Source organism: Marmota flaviventris, chromosome 2 (genome assembly GCF_047511675.1).
Source record: "Marmota flaviventris isolate mMarFla1 chromosome 2, mMarFla1.hap1, whole genome shotgun sequence".
Taxonomy (NCBI): domain Eukaryota; kingdom Metazoa; phylum Chordata; class Mammalia; order Rodentia; family Sciuridae; genus Marmota; species Marmota flaviventris.
This window is the reverse complement of record NC_092499.1, coordinates 11,965,447-11,984,248: the sequence shown is the minus strand read 5'-3', so window position 1 is coordinate 11,984,248 and position 18,802 is coordinate 11,965,447. Positions and strand designations below refer to the sequence as shown.

The window sequence follows — 18,802 nt, the reverse complement described above, 5'->3', positions numbered from 1 at the left end:
ATTGCCTTCAGAATGACCTCTGGCTACGGAGAGCCTGCGCAGTGGAACTGTCCGTAACAGGGTCCAAGAAGAAGCCGAGGTATTATTTCCAAGGCCTCCACAATCTTCTCTGCCAAGGCAGAAGACAATGCGCCCTTGCCACCCACAGTCCAGCTCATTCTACACCCGAGGACAAGGCCCTCATTCACTCAGGGCAGAGGTGGAGGGGCTGAGGCTGGGAAACAGTGGCCTCTGGCCTTTTCTGGTTGCCGATCCATCAGGAGGGTGACAGAGAAGCTGGGGAGCAGGGGACAAGTGCTGCTCATGTTGCCTTGCTTTCCCCCAGTGGAAGAGGGGGGCATAAACCCAGGGGTGCGCCTCGCCTCCCAGCCCACCTGGCGGACACTTGCCAGCCTTCCCAGGTGGAAGGCCCAACCGCAGGGCTTCTTTGAGGCTGCCGGAGTGCAAGCCTCGCTGGACTGGAGAGGACCCTGCCACCTTCCAAACAGCACCATCCCCCACGGCCGGAAGGGAGCTATTCCTGCCAGGCAGCTCCAAGTCGGGGTGCACAGGCCAAACCCCAGGATACACTGAATGCCCTAACATGAACTAGGAGCAATTTTCCCATTGTGAAAAGGTGCTATGACCACGATTTATACAAAGTCTCCGCCATGACTGCTTATGTTCATGTAAAATGCCACTGCAGAGACATGCCAGGCTGTCCCTGAGCCGGTTCTGGGATTTGCTGGTAATTTACTGGCAGATAAGGAAACACCTAAGGTTTCAGAAACTTTTGTGGAGGAAAGAATTATATTAATAAAGTTCAAGGCCCATGAGTTTGATCCCAGGAACTCAGGAAGCTGAGGCAGGAGGATCACAGGTTTGAGTGAGACCTTGTTATTAAAAAAAAAAAAAGAATTAAAAAGTTCAATTTGCTTAATAAAAACATAATGGTAGTAGGTGCCCCTTGGCAGGTGCCTGCACATCACCTGACTGAAGTCTCCTGATCCATCAGGAGATGTGCATGTCATTGTCCTCATTTACAGAAGTGAAAACAAGTCCCATGAGGAGAGGTCAGTGGCGGAGCCTGAATTCCAGGCAACCTGACCCTAGTGTCCCTCTTCCTTCTACCACAGCCTATTACAAGTCAAGCAGAGACCACGGTCCTTGGATTTGGGCAGCAGGTGCCTTGGTCCAGCTTGAAGAACTGATTTTATCATCAGCCCGGGGGCCTTGATGTGAGAAGAGCCCCTAACCACAGTCCCGGCCCCTCCAGCCTCTCCCCAGGGCAGAGGGCAGGGTTTTGAAGGTTTGTGAGCCAGACCTGGGGTGAAGGGCCTCATCCACTCATAGCTTGCTCCCCAGAAATGAGATGAATAAGATTCTCAGCAAGGGAGAAATAGGGGGTGCTGGGTCATGTCATTTTCAGGAGGAATGCTCCCCCTTTAATTCCTGAGAGTCGAGAGCTCCCCAAGTACCACGTGCCCAAATCCAATGGCTTTGTGCTCCTGAAGAACCCAGCCACTGCCATCTGCTCTTTATTTTCCATGACAGCTGGGCACACAGGCCACCCAAATCAAGTGCTCCATCATTTTCCTTTGACAGGAACATTACTGGGGCCTCAGAGGTGAGACTGCCTCAGATAGACAGACAGGGTGACACTTCAGAAATCAGCAGTGTCCACCTGCTTTAGAAAACCAAAGTGACCAGGACCAGACATCACAGCCAAAGCCCTGGTGAGGCACTCACTGCCTGCTCTGATCTCGGCCCCCTCACTAGGAAATGGGGTGAGGCCTCTAAAGAAAGCCTTTTGGTGCTGACGTTCCACAATTCCAGAACCATAAACCAGGACCAAGACCTAGATAGAAGTTCTAGAAACACCCAGAAACTAGGTGGAAAGGAATTGAAGGCTTGAGGTTCGGTTATCCTCCCCAGAGGCCACCACTACAGAAACCCTGAACTCTCCAGTTCCTTCCACTGACCAGTGTTTCTAGAATCTTCCAGATCAGGCAGACAACCCATTTGAGAGTCTAAGCATGTATATATTCCAAGTGAGAGCGCTCCATGTGTACTGGGATTCCATCACTCGTGAGCTATAATGTGTATTTCTCATAACGTATTTCAGCAGTGCCTTCAAATCAGGGTGAGTACAGCTGCCTTCTTTATTTAGAGCTGAAGGTAGGGTCACTCTGGATGTGCCACAATTTATCTAGCCACTCAGGAAGGGCTATTTTTCAGACGTAGGACCTCAGCCTTTTACAGGTGATTTCCTAATGCAAAAGGAAGTTCGGCACCAAGATGAATCTGGTAGCAACCTGAGCCAAGCAGAAGCAGAGCCGCAGGTGCTCCTGAGGAATTTCACCTAGCCCAGGCACACCAGGTGGGGACTGCCAGGCAGTTACTTAACCTGAGGTCCACCCCTACACGGGGCTGCTTTCCTAAAATCCAGGGTTCCAATGTCCAAGCATAGCCAACCTGAACCCCAAGTCTCTGATAGGCACCGGGAACTTTTCCAGAACTTCTTTTAGATGGAGATGTGGAAAACCAGACATGATGGGCTTCCCTGGCCTTGGCTCTTGTCCCAAATCCACCCTGGGGCCACTTGGGCTCCCCTTCCCACCAGCCAACCACAGGAAATGAGGTCTGGGCCTTTGCCCCCAACATCCTGGAGAGGTGTAGCAGGGCCCAAGCACGCCAGAGAGCACGGCCCCCAGTGTCCTGCTCGTCCCTCCCCAGTCACCCAAGCAGCCTTTTCTTTCCTTTCCTCTCTGCTGACCCCACACTGTTCCCCTGGTGACCTTTAGGAACTCTGCTAAGCCTCTGCTCCTACATCCAATGACAGCACCCTGAGAGGCTGGTTCTTTCAAAAGAATAGAAAAATCAGGATTTTAAAATATGAAGTATCTTTGATGGTTAGGTACCATTTCCTCTCTCTCTCCCTCCCTCCCCCTCATTGGATGTGGCCTGTTGGCCCATTACTATAGTTCCCAGTATGGCTGGCATTCGGCATTCTTGTACTTCCTAGGGGCAGTGATCTGGGCTGCAGCCTCCGTGACAGATGGACTTCAATCTGTCTCTTCGGGAACAAAGAGGGAGACGAAGCTGTCACCCCCAAGCACAGTAAGAAAAACAAGGGCCGCGTTCTCAGGACCAAGCCTGTATCTGCTGCTCCCTGGCCGCCCTCAGCTCCTTAGCCAAGGGTGAGCGGGTCGAAAGGTCCACGGTGGCTGCCCCTGGCCCCCTGTTCTCCTTCCCCCAAGCCAGGCCCATGGCTTCCAGTACCCGCCGGTGGCCGACTCCCACACTCCCAGCTTCAGCCCCAACAAGTCCCCAGTCTGACTGTGACTCAGCACCTCCACTTGGCAACTTCTGAGTTCACACGTCCAAACTGGAGTCTTCATTTTTCGCCCCTCAAGCTCCTCCTCCCCCAGTTACCCACTCGCCCGGGTGGGAGTCCTCCCTGACAACCCCTCCGCAGTCCTCCCTCCATGCCATCCACCAGTGGGGACCGCAGCCAGTGGATGCCAGTTGTCCTCCTCCACACCAGCCTCCTCTCCGTGTTCCCCGCCATCCTCCACCTCTCGGCCTGAATCAGACACCCGCACCCCGCTCAACCTCCTTCAAAGGCTTCTTGCCAAAGGAAGCGTCAACCCAGTCTTTTGATCCCGGCCTTGGTTAAACGCTGCTCCCATTTTAGTCACTCAGGTTCAAACCCTCGGAGGGAAGAATCTGGAAACTTTCTGAGCAGCGTTGGAAATTCCAGAGCCGGCACACACAGGGAGGATGGACGGCTTGTGGGTTTGTGGTTAGAGTAAAGGAAGGAAGGAAGGAAGGAAGGAATTAGTGCCGTTACTTAATGGCTGCACCTCAGAGGCAGCAGCAGTTAATACCTGTCGGCAGCCACCGCCACCCCGGGCCCCCTCCGCTCCTCTCCCACAGAACCTTGAGCCCCTGGGTGGAGCCGCCAGAGCTGGTTAATCCCACAGGGCTTAAGGGGCCAGAGAAAGCATCTTAGAGTTGGATGCGGAGATAAACTGCTTTTCTGGTTATAAAGCCCAGAATGTTCTCAGAGATGAGAAGAAAATCCTTTGTGTATTTCTGGCTGTGAAGGAATCCAGTTCTGGCCTGGCCCGGGGAGGGGGCGTGGGGAGGGGGCTCTGCTCGGCAGTGTGTCTGTGTCTGAGGCCTGACGGGGACCAGCGCGCCTCTGTGTGGGTTGTCTGAGCTTTCCCCAAGTCTCTGAGGTGAGCTGGGCACTTCAGGACATTCGGGCAGGGAGGAGGAAACATTCAGAAATTTCTAAAGCAGTCAGACGGATTGGGTAGGTCTTCAGGCATGGGATTCTGCCACCTTGGGGCCAAGAACCTGAAGAGAACTTTGTGCTCAGTGGAGATCCTCCTCACAGCGTCACTAAACCATGACACTCGTCCGAACCCCAGGCAGGTTCCGCCCCTGGGGAACCAGCCAAAGACAGACCATCAACAGAAATCAGGGCAAACATAGTTTTAAGAACATGGCCCAAATATGTAAATCAATGGATGTGTGTGTAACTGATGTGATTCTGCAATCTGTATATGGGGTAAAAATGGGAGTTCATAACCCACTTGAATCAAAGTGTGAAATATGATATATCAAGAAATTTGTAATGTTTTGAACAACCAACAATAAAAAATTAAAAAAAAAAAAAAGAAGAACATGGCCCAGTACAAGTACCTGGCCCCACAGGACGATGTAACAGTTCAATCTGAAATAATATTCACCAGCAGAGTACAACAAGAATCAGATGAAGGACACAGCCTGTCCTCCAGCCATGCAGGGTGTCCAGGACCACAACTAGGGTGTCCTTGGGTCAGTTCAATGTGCCACAGATTTCCCAAGTACCCATGAGAAGACCCCAGGTGACAGCTTTGTGGGTGGACTCAAGGGACACTCATTTCCAGGTGTCCTCCCCTTCAAGTCAGCGGGGTCACCAAAGGCGGGTGGAGACCCCCAGTGACGCTGACAGCAGCTCTGAAGACCTGCGACGGATGGCGCGTGTTACATCTCCCGGTTGTGGACAACCGTAGGCCCTGGGGACGTGGTTCATAAATTAATCTGGATTAGCCCAAGAGTGAAAGAGAACCATCAGAAGAGACAGCCCCTTCTTCCCACAGTCGCAACGCAGGTGGCTGTTTTCCAAAACTGGAAAGAGCCACCTCTGCACAGGGTATCCCCGTTAGGACTTGAAATCGCTGCTTGGGAAGAAGGCTCAGTGGCTAAGCAGCACCTCTGCAGGGTCCCTCTAGCACAGGAGGACGGGGGCAGGTCATTGACCACCACAGGCCAGGGGCACCCACCCTCAACCCAAGTACCAGCAAACAGACACCCCGTCTCCAAATACACCCCTGATTGAGAACCAGGTGGAGTAACAGTCACTTAAGGTGAGAGAGGGAAGGGCGAGAGAGGAGCAGCGCTGCCCTGGCTGGGGACGCAGGCGAGCCTGGGCCAGGAACATGAGGAGCGGGTGACGGGAGGAGCTCATAAATCCAGCGCTCCTGAGGGTCACGATGCCGACGTTCAGACCCAGAGGAGGCAGAGGTGTCCTTGGCAGAGACCACCTGGTGCTCAAACCCTGCTCTGGGCTTGGCATAGTCTAGAAGCTTCCTGGACAGCCTGGCCTGGGACACTGGAGCCTCCACTGAGTCCCTCCTCCAGAGGCCATGGGGCTGTACAGATGCCACCGCCAGGCCACGGCGGGTCCCCACAAGCTCCGGGAAGGCCCTTGATGCAGGGCCAGCAAGCGCCATTCCCACGCGCAGCCCGGCCATATTTAGAGAAAGGAACAGGATGGAGAGGTGGCGTGAATCGAGTCCCCATAAACCAGGTCGTGGAGGGAATGAAACACGGCCAACGTCTTGGCACCATCTTAGAAAGAGACGGCTGCCTCCGTGAGCAACCCGACAGAGATGCTCGGCCCCCCTCCTGGCCCCCCTCCAGGCCGTGAGATGAATGGTCTTCGTGCACCCCGCAGCCGGGTGGCTCCTCCAGCTGCATCTGGGAACTGTCACCTCTTTCCCTGAGTCACTGTCCCAGTCCAACCCCCCTCTTCTGTCACTTGGACAGCACTGTAGCTACGCGCTGGCCTCCCCCACAGCCCCTCACCCCCCAACCCACTCACAGCCAATGACTGTCCTAAAGAGCAAACCCATCAGTGTCACTCCCAAGGCTTTCCGCAGCAGCACTCGGAAGGGAGTGTCTCTGTGCTGTGTAACTTATGGTTCACCAGCCTCGTGACCCCTTTCAGGCGGCCCTCTCCCCATCACAGTGCCCGGCAGGGTCCTCTTTGGGTTTCTTGAACCTGTCGGTTGCTCCCACCCCAGGGCCTCTGTGTGCAGTTCCATCAGCCTGGAACGTTCTCCCCGGTACTGACAGGGCAGGTTCTTCTCTCCCTTCAAAGTCCAGCCGGAGAGGCTTCCCCGGCCTCTGTCCAGCACGCAGGACCTCCCCTCTTAGAGTCTTCATTTGGGGCCTGGAATCACCCCTATAGCCCCAGATCCCCCTGACTGTAGCGCCTGGCCCAGAGTCCGTGTCCCTAGGTGTCTGTCGAGTGGCTGAGTAAGACCTTGAACACCTGCAGTGTCTCCCCCGGGGACACCGGCTTCCTGCTCCATCTGGTTTGCGACTGGGAAACTTAGAGGGCGTCTGGGCTGGGACTATTCTGCTCCTTCATTGATCACTCTTACCACAATTCTTAGGGACACTCCAAATCCCTTCTCCTGTCCACAGAAAAAACCTCCCTTGATGGTCAGATGGGCTCCCATCTGGGCCAGGGCCTGGGCACTGGTATTGAGGTCTGAGAGGCCACTCTGAGGGCGCCTGTCCTGGGGTCCTGGGGTGCAGACAGGGCACCCACTCCCGGCCACTCCCAGAAGCATTAGCGTGACACAAGCTCACCACCTCCCACACGGGGGTGCGTTCATTCCCCCTTTACTACCGCAGCACCATGGACAGGCTGCCTAGTTCAGGCCTGGCTGGGATCGGAGCGAAGGCTCCGACTGGCTGGCTGGGAGGTGACACCAGATGGCTGTGTCCTGCCTCAGCACTGCCCCTGCCCCAGGCCATGCTGGGCAACAGCCACTGTCACGGCTTGGGCCCCGGCCATGCTCTCTGTTCCCATCCTGCCCCCCACTCACCTGGGACGCCACCCATCAGTAGGGCAGCAGGCTCCTCTCTGGTGCTGCCTGGTCCCAGAGGCCTCTCCCCTGTCACTGAGCTGGTGTCCCTGCTTCCGCCCCAACGCCCACTCTAGTCCCAACACAGTAGCCAGGGATATTCTGTGGGGAGCACTTCCGATGGCGACGCCCCTGGGCTCCGTGGCTACCCGTGCCCCCTTCACACTGGCTAACGAGCCCCTGGCCAGCGGGGGACCAGCACCTCCATCTCACCTCCCGCCTGGCTGTGGCCACGCTGGCCTCTGCTGCTCCCCACCCAGCCGGTGGTCTCTGGTGACTTCGGTGCCTGCCTCCCTCACCCTTAGGGCCAGCTCAGACCCCCGTCCTCTGCTCACGACCCCCAGCTGATGCTGACCCACGGCACCCCCAAGGTGAGGCGGCAATTCTGGAACTCTGGGCCTCCACTATCACAGCATCCTCCTCACCACAGCTGGTCACCTTGTCACCGTCACCTGAGCCCTTCCCTTCCTGACAGTGGCCTGCCACTGAGCCCTGGGGGTTCTCAAGCCCTGCTCCCAGCACGGTCTGGCTGGGCAGGGGAACTGTGCCCTGGTCCAGCCTCTCCTCGCTCCCCGCCTCAGCTGCCCCCAGCCGTGCTCACTACAGAGGGCTTAGCCTGCGGGGTCTCCACTCAGACCTGCCGAGCTGTGCCCTGCCTGGGACGAAGAGCTCCCCGCCCCCCCCCCCCCCCGCCCCGTCCCCAAGGATTCCTGTCCTGTCCTTCCAGCGCACAGCCTGGGACAGGCTGGGCTCCCTTTGCCCAGGTGCACCCGCCAGGTGCGCTCCCTCCCCTGGGGAACCCTCCTCCCGCCTCAGCTGAGCATTCTCATGAGCTCCCTGGTCCTCTCCCCTGGGTCATCCTCGGTGACCACATGCAGCACTTGGCACACCTGCGGCCCCATGAATATTGGCTGAGGATACATGTCTGTCCCCCCCAGGCCTCCTGCGCTTCCCGTGATGGACAGCTCCCAATCTACCTATTAGGGATCCCTCTGACAGGACGCCTACTTCAACCCTCTCCTACAGACGGGCAGAGGAGGGAGAGGATCACTTTCCTTGTAAGTGTTTGCCGCTTTCCTGGGGACATTTTGGGCAGGAAACGGCAAGGGTGAATCACAGCAGAAGAAGGTGACAGCCTGTGGCAGCTGCTTCTGGTGTCCTTCCAGGACATGTTGCTTCTGTGCCCTGGGAAGAGTCACTCCTCACTCCTGGGCTGTGATCGGTGGGCGGTGGCACAACCACCCCAGCAGCCCTCACCTCCAGGCACAGTCCCCAGTGGTGCCAAGCGCCAGGTGCCCCTGAGCTTGACCTCGACTTACTGGTCAGACTGACCGCCTTGTCTTGGACACGAGTGAATCTGGAAGCCATGTTGAAGAGCTAACGTGACAGGGCTCTCCCCGTGCCGTGCACTGTTCTAAGCCTCACAGCAGCCCCATCAGGAACAGTGCCACAGGAGAGGAAGGCTCTTTCCCACGGCCACGCAGTCGCGGCAGGCCACCCGTCCCAAACCTCTCCAATCTGGGATTCCCAGGCAGGTCCTAGGCTGCTGACTCAGTGTCACGGGACGGATTTGAAGCCTGTGAGTGAAAGTGTTCTTGCTTCAAACGACCTCCGTTCAGACATTGTCTTCCCATCTCAGTGATCCACTGCTTCAGGGAGACTGAGTCGACTCAGCACCCAGACACCCAACTGCAGCACCCCGTTCCCAGGACCCCCGTGCTGTGTCCCTCTACCCTCTCCAAAGGCCAGATGAAAGTTCTGTTCCCCCAAAAGCTCTCTCCCCAGGTGTTTTAATAGATGTCATCTAATTTGCCTTCATTTATAACATAAAATGAATGTCGTGATATAAACAAGAACCCACATGAAGCCAGGGTGACAACGAGACCCCTGTGCTGCACGGTTCCCTGATGGCTTCCTGCAAGCAGGCAAGACGAAGCCAGGCCACCTTCACCCCACGGTGACCACAGAGGAGTGGCTTTCCACAGGACGCTCATCTGTTCTCGACCCTAGGGTAGGAAGGCGACGCTTCCTTGTAACTGAGTCCAAGTGAGACAGACTAGTCCCCAAGACACCCCACCTAAGACGGGGAGCATGTCTGCCAAGCGCGGGTGACAGCAGAGTCAGAGGAATCGACCTCCAGACACCAACAACCCGGATCGGGGTCCCAGAGAGTTCACTTGGGGTGACCTTGGGAAAGCCACGTGGCCCTTCTGAGTGGTCTCAAGGTCAGGTTTTCCGGGAGGTGGGTGATCTGGTGATGTGATGGTGGGGAGCTAGTCTCTTGACCCCCAGGTGCCCGCATCAGGTGATAACAAAGAATCCCCGATGCACACCCAGGCCACCCTCTCTCCCACCCATCCTCAGGATTGTGACCAAACGCATTTTCGGCTGCCCACTGCAGACACACGCAGGACCTCCAATCAGGGGCTTCATGTGGTCACCATCTCAGGCCCCAGGCCTCCCGTGGAGCATGGCGCACAGAGTTCACACTCAGGGAACAACCTGTAGATGAAGCCCAGAGGTGACCGAGTCCACTACGCCCTTACACGTGGGGGCCCTGGCAGAAGACCTCATTTATTGGCAGCAAAACAGTGACCGGTCTTCTGCCCTCAGTGCAGGTGACCAAGTCATGCTGCAGGTCCCACAAAGAAGAAACGAAGGAGGAAAAAGAAGAGGGAGCCGGATGCGCTGTGAGGACCGTGTCACCGGGAGGCAGGGCTCCTGAGGGCGGGAGGCTGTCCAGGAACAACTGTGTGTCCAGTGAATCAAGACACAGAGACCCGTTGAGGAAGTTGAAATACACACAAACTTGCCGCCTCTCCTTATTTGCCAGATAGAAATTCATAAAGGGAAGATGGAAACTATTCCATCAATCGAACTCTGAAAGGAAAACGCAATTGACAAAAATAAAATCACTTCGCCCGCTAAGCCCCAGCTTCCAACTCAACGAGATGGACCCAGGTGCGTTAAACAGGCCGACAGCCTCACCTGGAGCCCAGGTTCCACACAGATACATCTTATCACGTGCTCTGATCCTGCCCCTGTTAGCTTTTCTCAAAAGCCTGGAACTCTGAAAACACGGAATTCTCTCCAGAAGTTCCCGTAAGTGGGAACTTGTCTGTTGCTCAATTTAAGTTTTTGTCCCCACAACTGGGACCATGGGACTTAGCAGGTTAAAAAGAAACCCAACAGCTGTGCAGGCTCTTAGGGACCTCAGCCACTCGGGCGGGGTCCGCGTCACGCTCACGCCGCCGCATGCCCATTGGGTACAGGACAGTTCTGGACAGGACAGCCACCAGGATAAGAATGTGGATTGCGCTGACAGTGGCCCTGGCAAGGTGGGCTGGCCCCCGGGCGGGGGGGGGGAGTTTCTTCTCCTACAAGCACCTTGGAGATGGAGAAAACAGAGGCAGAGAGGCTGAGGGGCCGCGCACAGCTGGAAAGAGCCAGAGACTGTCCTGCCCCAGGTCCTGCCGCTAGAAGACCAGGCAGGTGGCTCAAGTCAACCAGACAGAGACCTTCCTCCAGCAGAAGGTGAACACCCAGGTCAGGGGCAAGCCAACGATGACAGTGACACTCGGCACCACAAGCCCTCGGAGCAAGACACGCCCAAAGCAACCCAGCCGTGTCCCACATGCACAGTCCCCGTCACATGCACAGTCCCCGTGACGTGCTCACAACACACCCAGCCAAGGCCAAGGTCAGTGGCATCCACCGGCCTCTGCAGCTCATAGGGACCAGCTTCCCCGCTGGGCCCATCCCTTGTCCTGTGGCCCCAGGGCTAGGCCTCCTCCCCTGCTTGCCCGCCACGCGCCACAGCCCTGCGTGAGCCTGGTTTGCAGCGGGACCTCAACCTGGGTTCAAACCAAAGAATCCAGCCCTGAAAATGCAGCAGCTGAGACACTGGGGGACGTGGGACGGCCACCAGCCCTTCCTGCCTCACCTGAATCTGCTCATCGTCCCTTCCGCATGAACACAGACCTCTAGCGGACCCAGGAGAGGCAGCGCTGTGACACCTGGTGGCCTCCTCCGCTGGGTCATTCCTCAGCCTCTAAACAGCCCTCCTGCACCCTCCCTCCCCACACGGCCAGCCCTGGGGGCTACTCAGCCTGCCCTTCTCCAAATCAGACTCCTCTGCCCGCCCATCACCGCCATCTCTCCCACCACCACCACCACCACCACAGCTAAGAGGTCACCCACTCCACACGGTGGCACCCACAAAGGTGTTTCAGTGCCGAGGACCCAACCAACAGCCAACACCAACTACCAGACGTGCGAGAGAAGCCTTCCTCTTAGTTATTAATTGCCCTGTCCCACGCAATTCATACAGGTGCAAGACAGACCCGGGGGAGGCCGTCCCACATCAGGGACAGTGTGAGCGAGATGTGCATGAGTTAAGCCTAACTCTGGGGGAGCCTGCAGACAGAGAACTAGAATATTATGAAGGCTCCCAGACAGAGGGACAGAGGCCCACTCAAGGGAAGCCCCCCACAAGCTGATTTCAGTGATGGAGGGGGAATGTTAAGCAGGAGAAAAAGCAGGAAGTAATCAAATGACTTCCCTTCCTCACCTGCTGGGCAGCCTCAAACAAGTAACTCACCCTCTCTGAACTTCTAGACTCATAGAAACTGGGAATAGTAACACCAGTTGCCGCTCCTTCCAGAGCCTGGGCCATCTGAGGCACAAGCAGGGACCAGTGGGCCGTCCCTGACATTGACCCAGCAAACCCAGGTCCTTGGCTCTGCGGCTGCCGTGGGCTTTCCAGCCAGGCCCTGGAGGTGCTGTTGCTGGGCTCGCTCCCGCCCAAGCATTCGGGGAATATCCCGCTCTGGCAAGGGCTGTCCTGGAAGGGACACAGAGGGCTCCGAGGAAACCTCTTCCTGTGGAGGACCAGCGGAGTCTACACATCCTTCCACACCCATTTCATCCCTGGGGTTTCCAACACGAGGCTCCTGTCTAGCAGATGCCGGAACCCCGTGGAGCGAGTTCCAGTCTGACAGCTAGTGACCGCGGCTCTACCGCCTCATCAGCAGCCACCGCTCTGCAGCGGTCCTTGATGGTGTTGGCTCGTCCTCCGACCACCCGCGGGCAGCAGGGAGGTGGTGGGCCATTCCACAGACTCAGAAACTGAGGTTCCAAGAGCAAAAGATTCCTCACCCAAATCCTGAGCAGCCTGGCGTCCAGCCCTGAGGACAGGGAGGGCGGCTGAGCTGTGCACCTCACCCTGAGCCAGCCCCTGCCCCGGGTGGCCTGGAGACCCCCAGCCTTGGCAGCAATCCCACCAGGGGGGAGCCATACCAGGGAACTGAGGCTCTGAGAGCGAAGCCACATGCCCAGGGCCACGGAGCTGGGGCGCCGGGTCGGCTCCCCTGACCAAGGGCACCAGCCTCATGGGAGGGAGTGTGGGGAGTGCAGATCCCCAGGCCCGCCCCGGAGATCACACCTTCCAGGGGCTACAAACCATCCAGCGCCCCTCGGCCCACAGCTTGCACAAGGATATGAAGAGCAGCTGTCCCAGGCGGGTGTCACCCTGCCTGAGTACAAGGGTGTGGGCCGAGCATGAGAGAGAGCAGCACAGCAGAGGACCGTGTTCAAGAACCATCCGCGTCACAGAGCCCTTCCACGCTCCTTCCCAAGGGCAGGCAGGGCTCAGGGCGAGGCTGCTGGACGGTGGCACAGAGCTGGGCCACCAGAGTGGAATGCCACACTGAGCTGCCCCCGGCCCCACGTCCGGTGATTCTAAGTGCAATCAGGGAAACCAAATGACCCCACGTCAACATAACAAAGATGGATTTTTAAAACGGCCATGACTTTCCCAGAAGAAAGGTGCCCAGGAGTGAAGGGTCCCCAGGACGGCGGACTTGAGGGCAAAACCCAGGACAGTCCTGGGCAGAGTGGGACAAGCTGGCCCCAGTGAGTGGCGGGATGGCTTGGATGCAGAGGGAGGCCTGTCTGGCCACGTGAAGGACGCCCAGCCGTTCCTGCAGTGGCCTCTGGTCGTTACTTCCAGAGGCGACTTTGCGGATCTGCAGGAACGGCTGTCCCTCTCCCTCGCTTCTTTGTCCCTCTGTCCCAGGCACCTGCACCCAAGCCAGCCTCCTGCAGATCAATGGCACTTCTGCCTGATCCTCGGGCTCTGAACCCTGGGCCGGTGTCAGCTGCCCTCTCCTCCCACCTGCCCCGGCCGGCCTCCCTGGGAATCCTCTCCGCTTCCCAGGGCCTCCCTGCCTCCCTGCCTGACTGGTCACGGTGAGAGGCAGGATGGCATGGTCCCAGGTGTTCTCCAGGCCCAAACCGGAGCAACCCGCAGTCGCAAACCAGGACCTTGACCCCGAGGTCAAAGCCGAAGCCACTCTGGCTAAAGACATGTTCACCTGTTTGAATGGCCTGGGGTTGATTTCATCCCTTTTGGGATCACCTGTCCCCTCCAACAGCACCTCTTTACCCACCCACCCCAAGTCTAGCTGGCCCTCCAAGCCACATTTTCCAAGTGGCCACCAGCAGCAATGGATGCCCGCCCAGTTTTCCAACGAACTTCCCTCTTTGGAGGATCCTCAAGAGAACCCTGTGGAGTGAGTGTCGCCCATGAACCTATTTTCTAGAAGAAGAAGATGCTGAGGCCTGAGTTGGCCATGGCTGGTCCACCAGTTGCCCACTGATGATCCACCAATGGCCACGGGACCCACGCTGCCCTATGGCAGTCAGCCTGGGACTTTCCCTGGGGGACAAGAGCTCTCTTTGGAGGGAGATCACCAACTAGGGTCCATGGGATCCTGGAGCCTGCAGCCACGGGACTGCGTCAGCCTGAGAGAAGTCACCCAGGAGGGATCAGGGGGAGACAGAAAGAGACTCCACACCCACCCGAGGCACGGTGGGCCCAGAGTCGGCTGTCCCCTCTCCCCACATGGAGCACCCTCTGGCTCCTCCCCGTCTCTGGGCACTGAGTAATATGATACCGCAGCCCACCAGCCCGACCCACCCTCCACCATGTCAGGAAGTTGATCTCCCTGAGACAGGCACGCAAGACCATGTCACCTCCCTGCTTAACACACGTGGGGGTAGGGACATCACTGCCCATGGCAGCTTCCTAAAGATGGCCCATGTCCCTGCCGTTGATTGAGCTCATTTTATTTTATTATTTTTAATTTTGTTTCCTTACTTATTTTCAAGGTATTGAACCCAGGGGTGCCCTACCCTGAGCCACATCCCCAGGTTTTTGTTTGCTTGTTGTTTAAATTTTGAGACAGGGTCCCACTAAGTGCTTAGGGCCTCCCTAAGTTGCTGAGGCTGGCCTCAAATTTGCAATTCTCCTGCCTCAGCCTCCCAAGTCCTGGTATTCCAGGCACGAGCCACCACGCGTGGCAGATGAGCCGGTTTTAGGTGGTACCTGACCCAACACTCAGACACTGAACCCTGCCTCGTCTGGATTCTGACGGTCCCCCACAGGGCCGTGTTGAAGGCTTGGTCCCCAGCCTGTGACACTATTGGGAGGTGGCAGAACCTTTAGGAAGCAGAGCCTGGGGGAGGAAATCAGACACTGGGGGTGTGCCCTTGAAGGGGATATCGGGCTCCACCTCCCTTCCTGTCCCTCTGTTTCCTGGTCACCATGAGGTGAACAGGCCCCCTCCACCATGCAGTTCCGTCATGATACATTGTGCTGCCCCAGGCCCAAAGCAACAGGACCCAACCACCATGGACCGAGACCTCTGCAACTGTGAGGCAGAATAAACCTTTTCCCTCATCAAGTTGATCGCTTAAGGTATTTTGTTACAGTTACAGAAATCTGACTCACACAAGTCCTACGAGAGAAGTACGCGCTCCCCGTGATTCCCTCACAACCTTCTGATGGCTTTACAGAGAGTCTCGGCCTGCTGCTACTGTGGCTTTGACACGCTTCTGCCACTGGCTTCTCTCCCTTTCTATCAAAGAGAGAAGGCCTTGGTTCAGAACCTTCCACAGAAGGCTAGAATTTGAAAACGCTGACTTGTTGCATTTCTTTTGAAGGCTGCCCTGCTTGTTACGCAAGTGACCCTGGGTTTATTTCTAGTGGTCTTAAAGAACTTTCTTTGGATATTAATTTTTATACACAGAATGTGAGTCTAGGTAAAGAAAAAAAATACAGCAAATAATAGGTGGTATCGGATACGGCGGCTGCCAAGAGCGATCCACGGGATGAGAAGCGGCTGACTCCGCCAGGCACACAGACCCCCTGGAGATCAGCCCGTGGGCCACCCTTTGAAACCCTGCCAGGGACCGGGTGGGGTTTGCTCCACCAAGACTCATGCTGGGACTTGGCTCCCAAGGCAGTTGTGTTGGGAGGAAGGACTTTAAGAGAGATTAATGTCTTTTTCATGAAACTGGGTTAGTTCTCTCAGGAATGGATCAGTTACGCCCTTTAGTTTCTCTGCCAGGGTCCGCCTGCCCTTCCACACATTTCCCCCATGTCTTCATACAGCTTGCCAGATGTGCTGCTCTGAAGTCTTTCCAGCCTTCAGAACCATGAGCCAAAAAAACCTGTTTCCTTTATAGCTCACCCAGCCTCAGGTATTCTGTTATAGCAACAGAAAACAAATTAAGACAAACCCACTGAAAGACTGGTGACTCCCAAGATGGGTCCCACAGAGCCATAGCACTAGGCCTTTGTCTGTGCTGCTCCTTCTGCCTGGCGCCCTATCTCCACAACCTCCTATCTTCCTAGAACGATCTCACCCATTCTTTTTCCAGGGCCCAGGACTGAACTCAGGGTCTTGCGCATGCTAGGAGAGCACTCTGCCACTGAGCTAAATCCCAACCCCTCCCATTTATTCTTAATGACCCAGGTCACATGCTGTCCTCTGGAGCTATATTTTTGCTTAACTACTCAGGAATTTCCAGTGTCCCTGGCAAAAAAATTTTTGTGTTCTCTCAGGCTACTCTTCATGAGTGCTGACAGGATGGCCTTTCTGGAAGGGCTGAAAGATCCCAGAAGACCAGATGGCCTTTGACCCCTGTGTATGGAGCCCAGAGAGTGGGAGGAGCAGGAATTCTAAGGAAGGGAAGGGAGTGGTCTCCAGGGGCAGGTGCCCAAGACCGTGTCCCCCCAGCACAGGACCGGGGGCCCTTCAAGATCAGAGGTGAGCAAGCACTTGGTGTAGGAGGATCCCCTGGAGGCCTGGGGTGGAGGCCTGCGAGGCCCAGGGTCTCCACCTGAGTCTGCATTTGACTGTCTCCGAGCCTGTCCTCCTGACCTTCCTGAGCCCCACCCCAAGGCCCCCGACTCTGCGGGCCTGAAGTGGCCAGGGAAGCTGTACTTTAAAACCATTGCTTCAGTCGCTGCTGAAGCAGGTCATTTGAGGGCCACGCTTTGAGAAGCATGGGGCCACAGGGTACCAGGCAAGGATGGGGACGGGCAGGGGCCTGGCAGACAAAAATACAGGGACTCGCACTAACTGACAAGACGCCCCAGAACACTGCATCACCAACTGTATACCACGAGGTGGGAAACGCGGTCTAGTAGAGAAAGAGCCTCGGCAAGGTTATTTAAAATATGCTCCAAAGAATTCAATGGAGATGTTCAGTGAGGTGGGGGGACGAAACGTGAGTGGTCCTCTAAAACACAGTCTCCCTTCAGAGACCTCATCAACTGGCTATTGTAAGCAGGGAACTTGACCGCGTAGAGGTCAGGGCTGGGACCGTTTCTGGCTGAAGAAACGCTCTTCTGTTTGAATGACCAGGCAATCAAATTGCTCAGGGATGCAGTCATCCAGAGAGGAGAGGAGGCCAGAGAGGCTTTAGCAGAATTGGGTGCAAATGGCTGAAAGGCCCCTGTGCAACGTGGCTCCCAGAGCCCGGCCTTCGATTCTACCCCGACTGGCTCCTTACACATGAATTCAAGTCGAGAAATAAAGCTGTGTGTGTGGGTGGGGTGTGCAAATCAGGACCCAGTTGCTGCCCCCTGTAAAGGTCTGGCCTGCAGAACAATGCAGGCCGGGTCACTCATCAAACGGAGATTGACTTTTATCCGATTAACCGATGGAGAAACATCCTTCTCCATCTCGCAGGAGCGTTCTGTGGAAGGGCGTTTTGCAGACTGCAGGGAAAAGTTAGGCCTTGGCTTCCCTCCCGCTCGGCCAGTGGAAAATTACAAAGGAGGCAGGACTGTCCTCGGCCTCACTCACTGGATCTTCCCGGGCCCAGGGAAACACAGAGAGCAACCCGGAAAAAACAAGTGAGCCTTTACCTACCTGGGGCCGAGAGGAGCCTGGGAGGCGGCGGGGGCGGGGGCGGCGGGGGCAGCGGAGGCGGGGGCCGGCACTGGCAGATGTGTTGGCAAGTGTCTGTCACCTTGGAGCAGGACTTCTGGGGCTCACCGTGCGTCACCTACAGACATGGGCGCACCCAAAAGATACAGGAGAAGATGAGGCTCTGGAAACCCCAAGGGGCCCACCCAGGTCCCTGCCAGGCTGCAGTGTGGGGCCCATCCCCGAGACCAAGGCAGGGAGAACAGGCAGAGGGCACAGGGGCATCGCCTTGGGAGGCCGGCCCGGCAGCTCCGCAGACCAAGGTTTTGTCCCCAGCTCTGCCAGGACCCCGGGGGGCAGACGACCTGGATATTAATGGCAGAAAGATAAGAACCTGAAGGTAAACCTCTAGAACTTCCCTCGGGTACAAATATAGAAACTGAGGCCCAGACAAAGGTGGAGAGTGACAGTAGAGTGATTCTGTCTTCTCAGTCACCTCAGCCCAGCACTTCTTCAACTTTCCCTGCAGCAGCACAAGGCCACACCCTCAGCTTCTCCCCAGTCATTGCCCCTGTGGCCTTTCTGTCGTCACTCTGGGGCAAGGTCCCCCATCCTGGGGAGGAGTCCTACCCGGCCGGGCCTCTTGGCCCAGTGGAAAACCATCTGATCAAACCCTCTCCAACCGCCGAGGCCCAGGGAGTGCCTCCCCAGTGCTCAGGGGGTCAGTGGCCCACAAGACCCTGCCTGGGGCCCCCAGGCACCCTCTCTGCCCACCCCCATGTCCTTTCAGGTTCTAGCTCTGGCACATGCTGTTCCTGGGGCAGGACGCTCTCAGGCCCTTGCCCGCTCTGTGCTACCAGGCAGCTCAGATGTTACCTCCTCAGGGAAGCACCTCACCTCCTGGCCCAGGGCCAGCGTCCCTATGGGCCCCACCCCAGGCACCAGGTTCTTCTCTGGTTGTTGCCTGTCTTCACCATGGAACCGTCATCTCTGTGAGGCAGGGCCAGGCCTTGGGTTCCCTCTCATTATTATCAACCAGACAAGGAATGCCGACACTCACAAATGTTTGACATGGATGGAGGGACGGGTGCCACAGACGGGAGCAGGCCCTCTGCCCTTGCATCCTAGCCTGTGTTTTCCTAGCCCTGGTCTCAGTTTCTTCATCTGTCAGCAGGAAGCTCATGCTGGACCAGGGGCCCCAGCCCCGCCGTACACTGGAACCCCCCAGGCAGCTCTCACGAATTCTCCCACTTGAGCCTCCCTCATGCCTGATTCGATCCGAATTTCACAGGTGGAGCGGGGCCTGCGTGTTTTCTTCAGCTTTCCTCGACGAAGGTAGGGTCAGCCTGAGAGGCTGGCTGAGACTGGCTGCTGGTGGCCCTCCCTACAGAG

At 56.8% G+C, this 18,802-nt stretch overlaps 1 protein-coding gene across 2 annotated transcripts in view; it reads right to left on the bottom strand.

The window, feature by feature from the left end:
* Nucleotides 1–18,802, bottom strand: part of Prima1 (proline rich membrane anchor 1) — a 47,880-nt gene that overhangs the window by 23,078 nt on the left and 6,000 nt on the right. For both annotated transcript variants that reach the window (XM_027931454.2, XM_071606543.1), the window contains exon 3: nucleotides 17,414–17,549. In XM_027931454.2, the coding sequence (XP_027787255.1) occupies nucleotides 17,414–17,549 (136 nt within the window). The remainder of the gene's footprint in view (nucleotides 1–17,413; nucleotides 17,550–18,802) is intronic.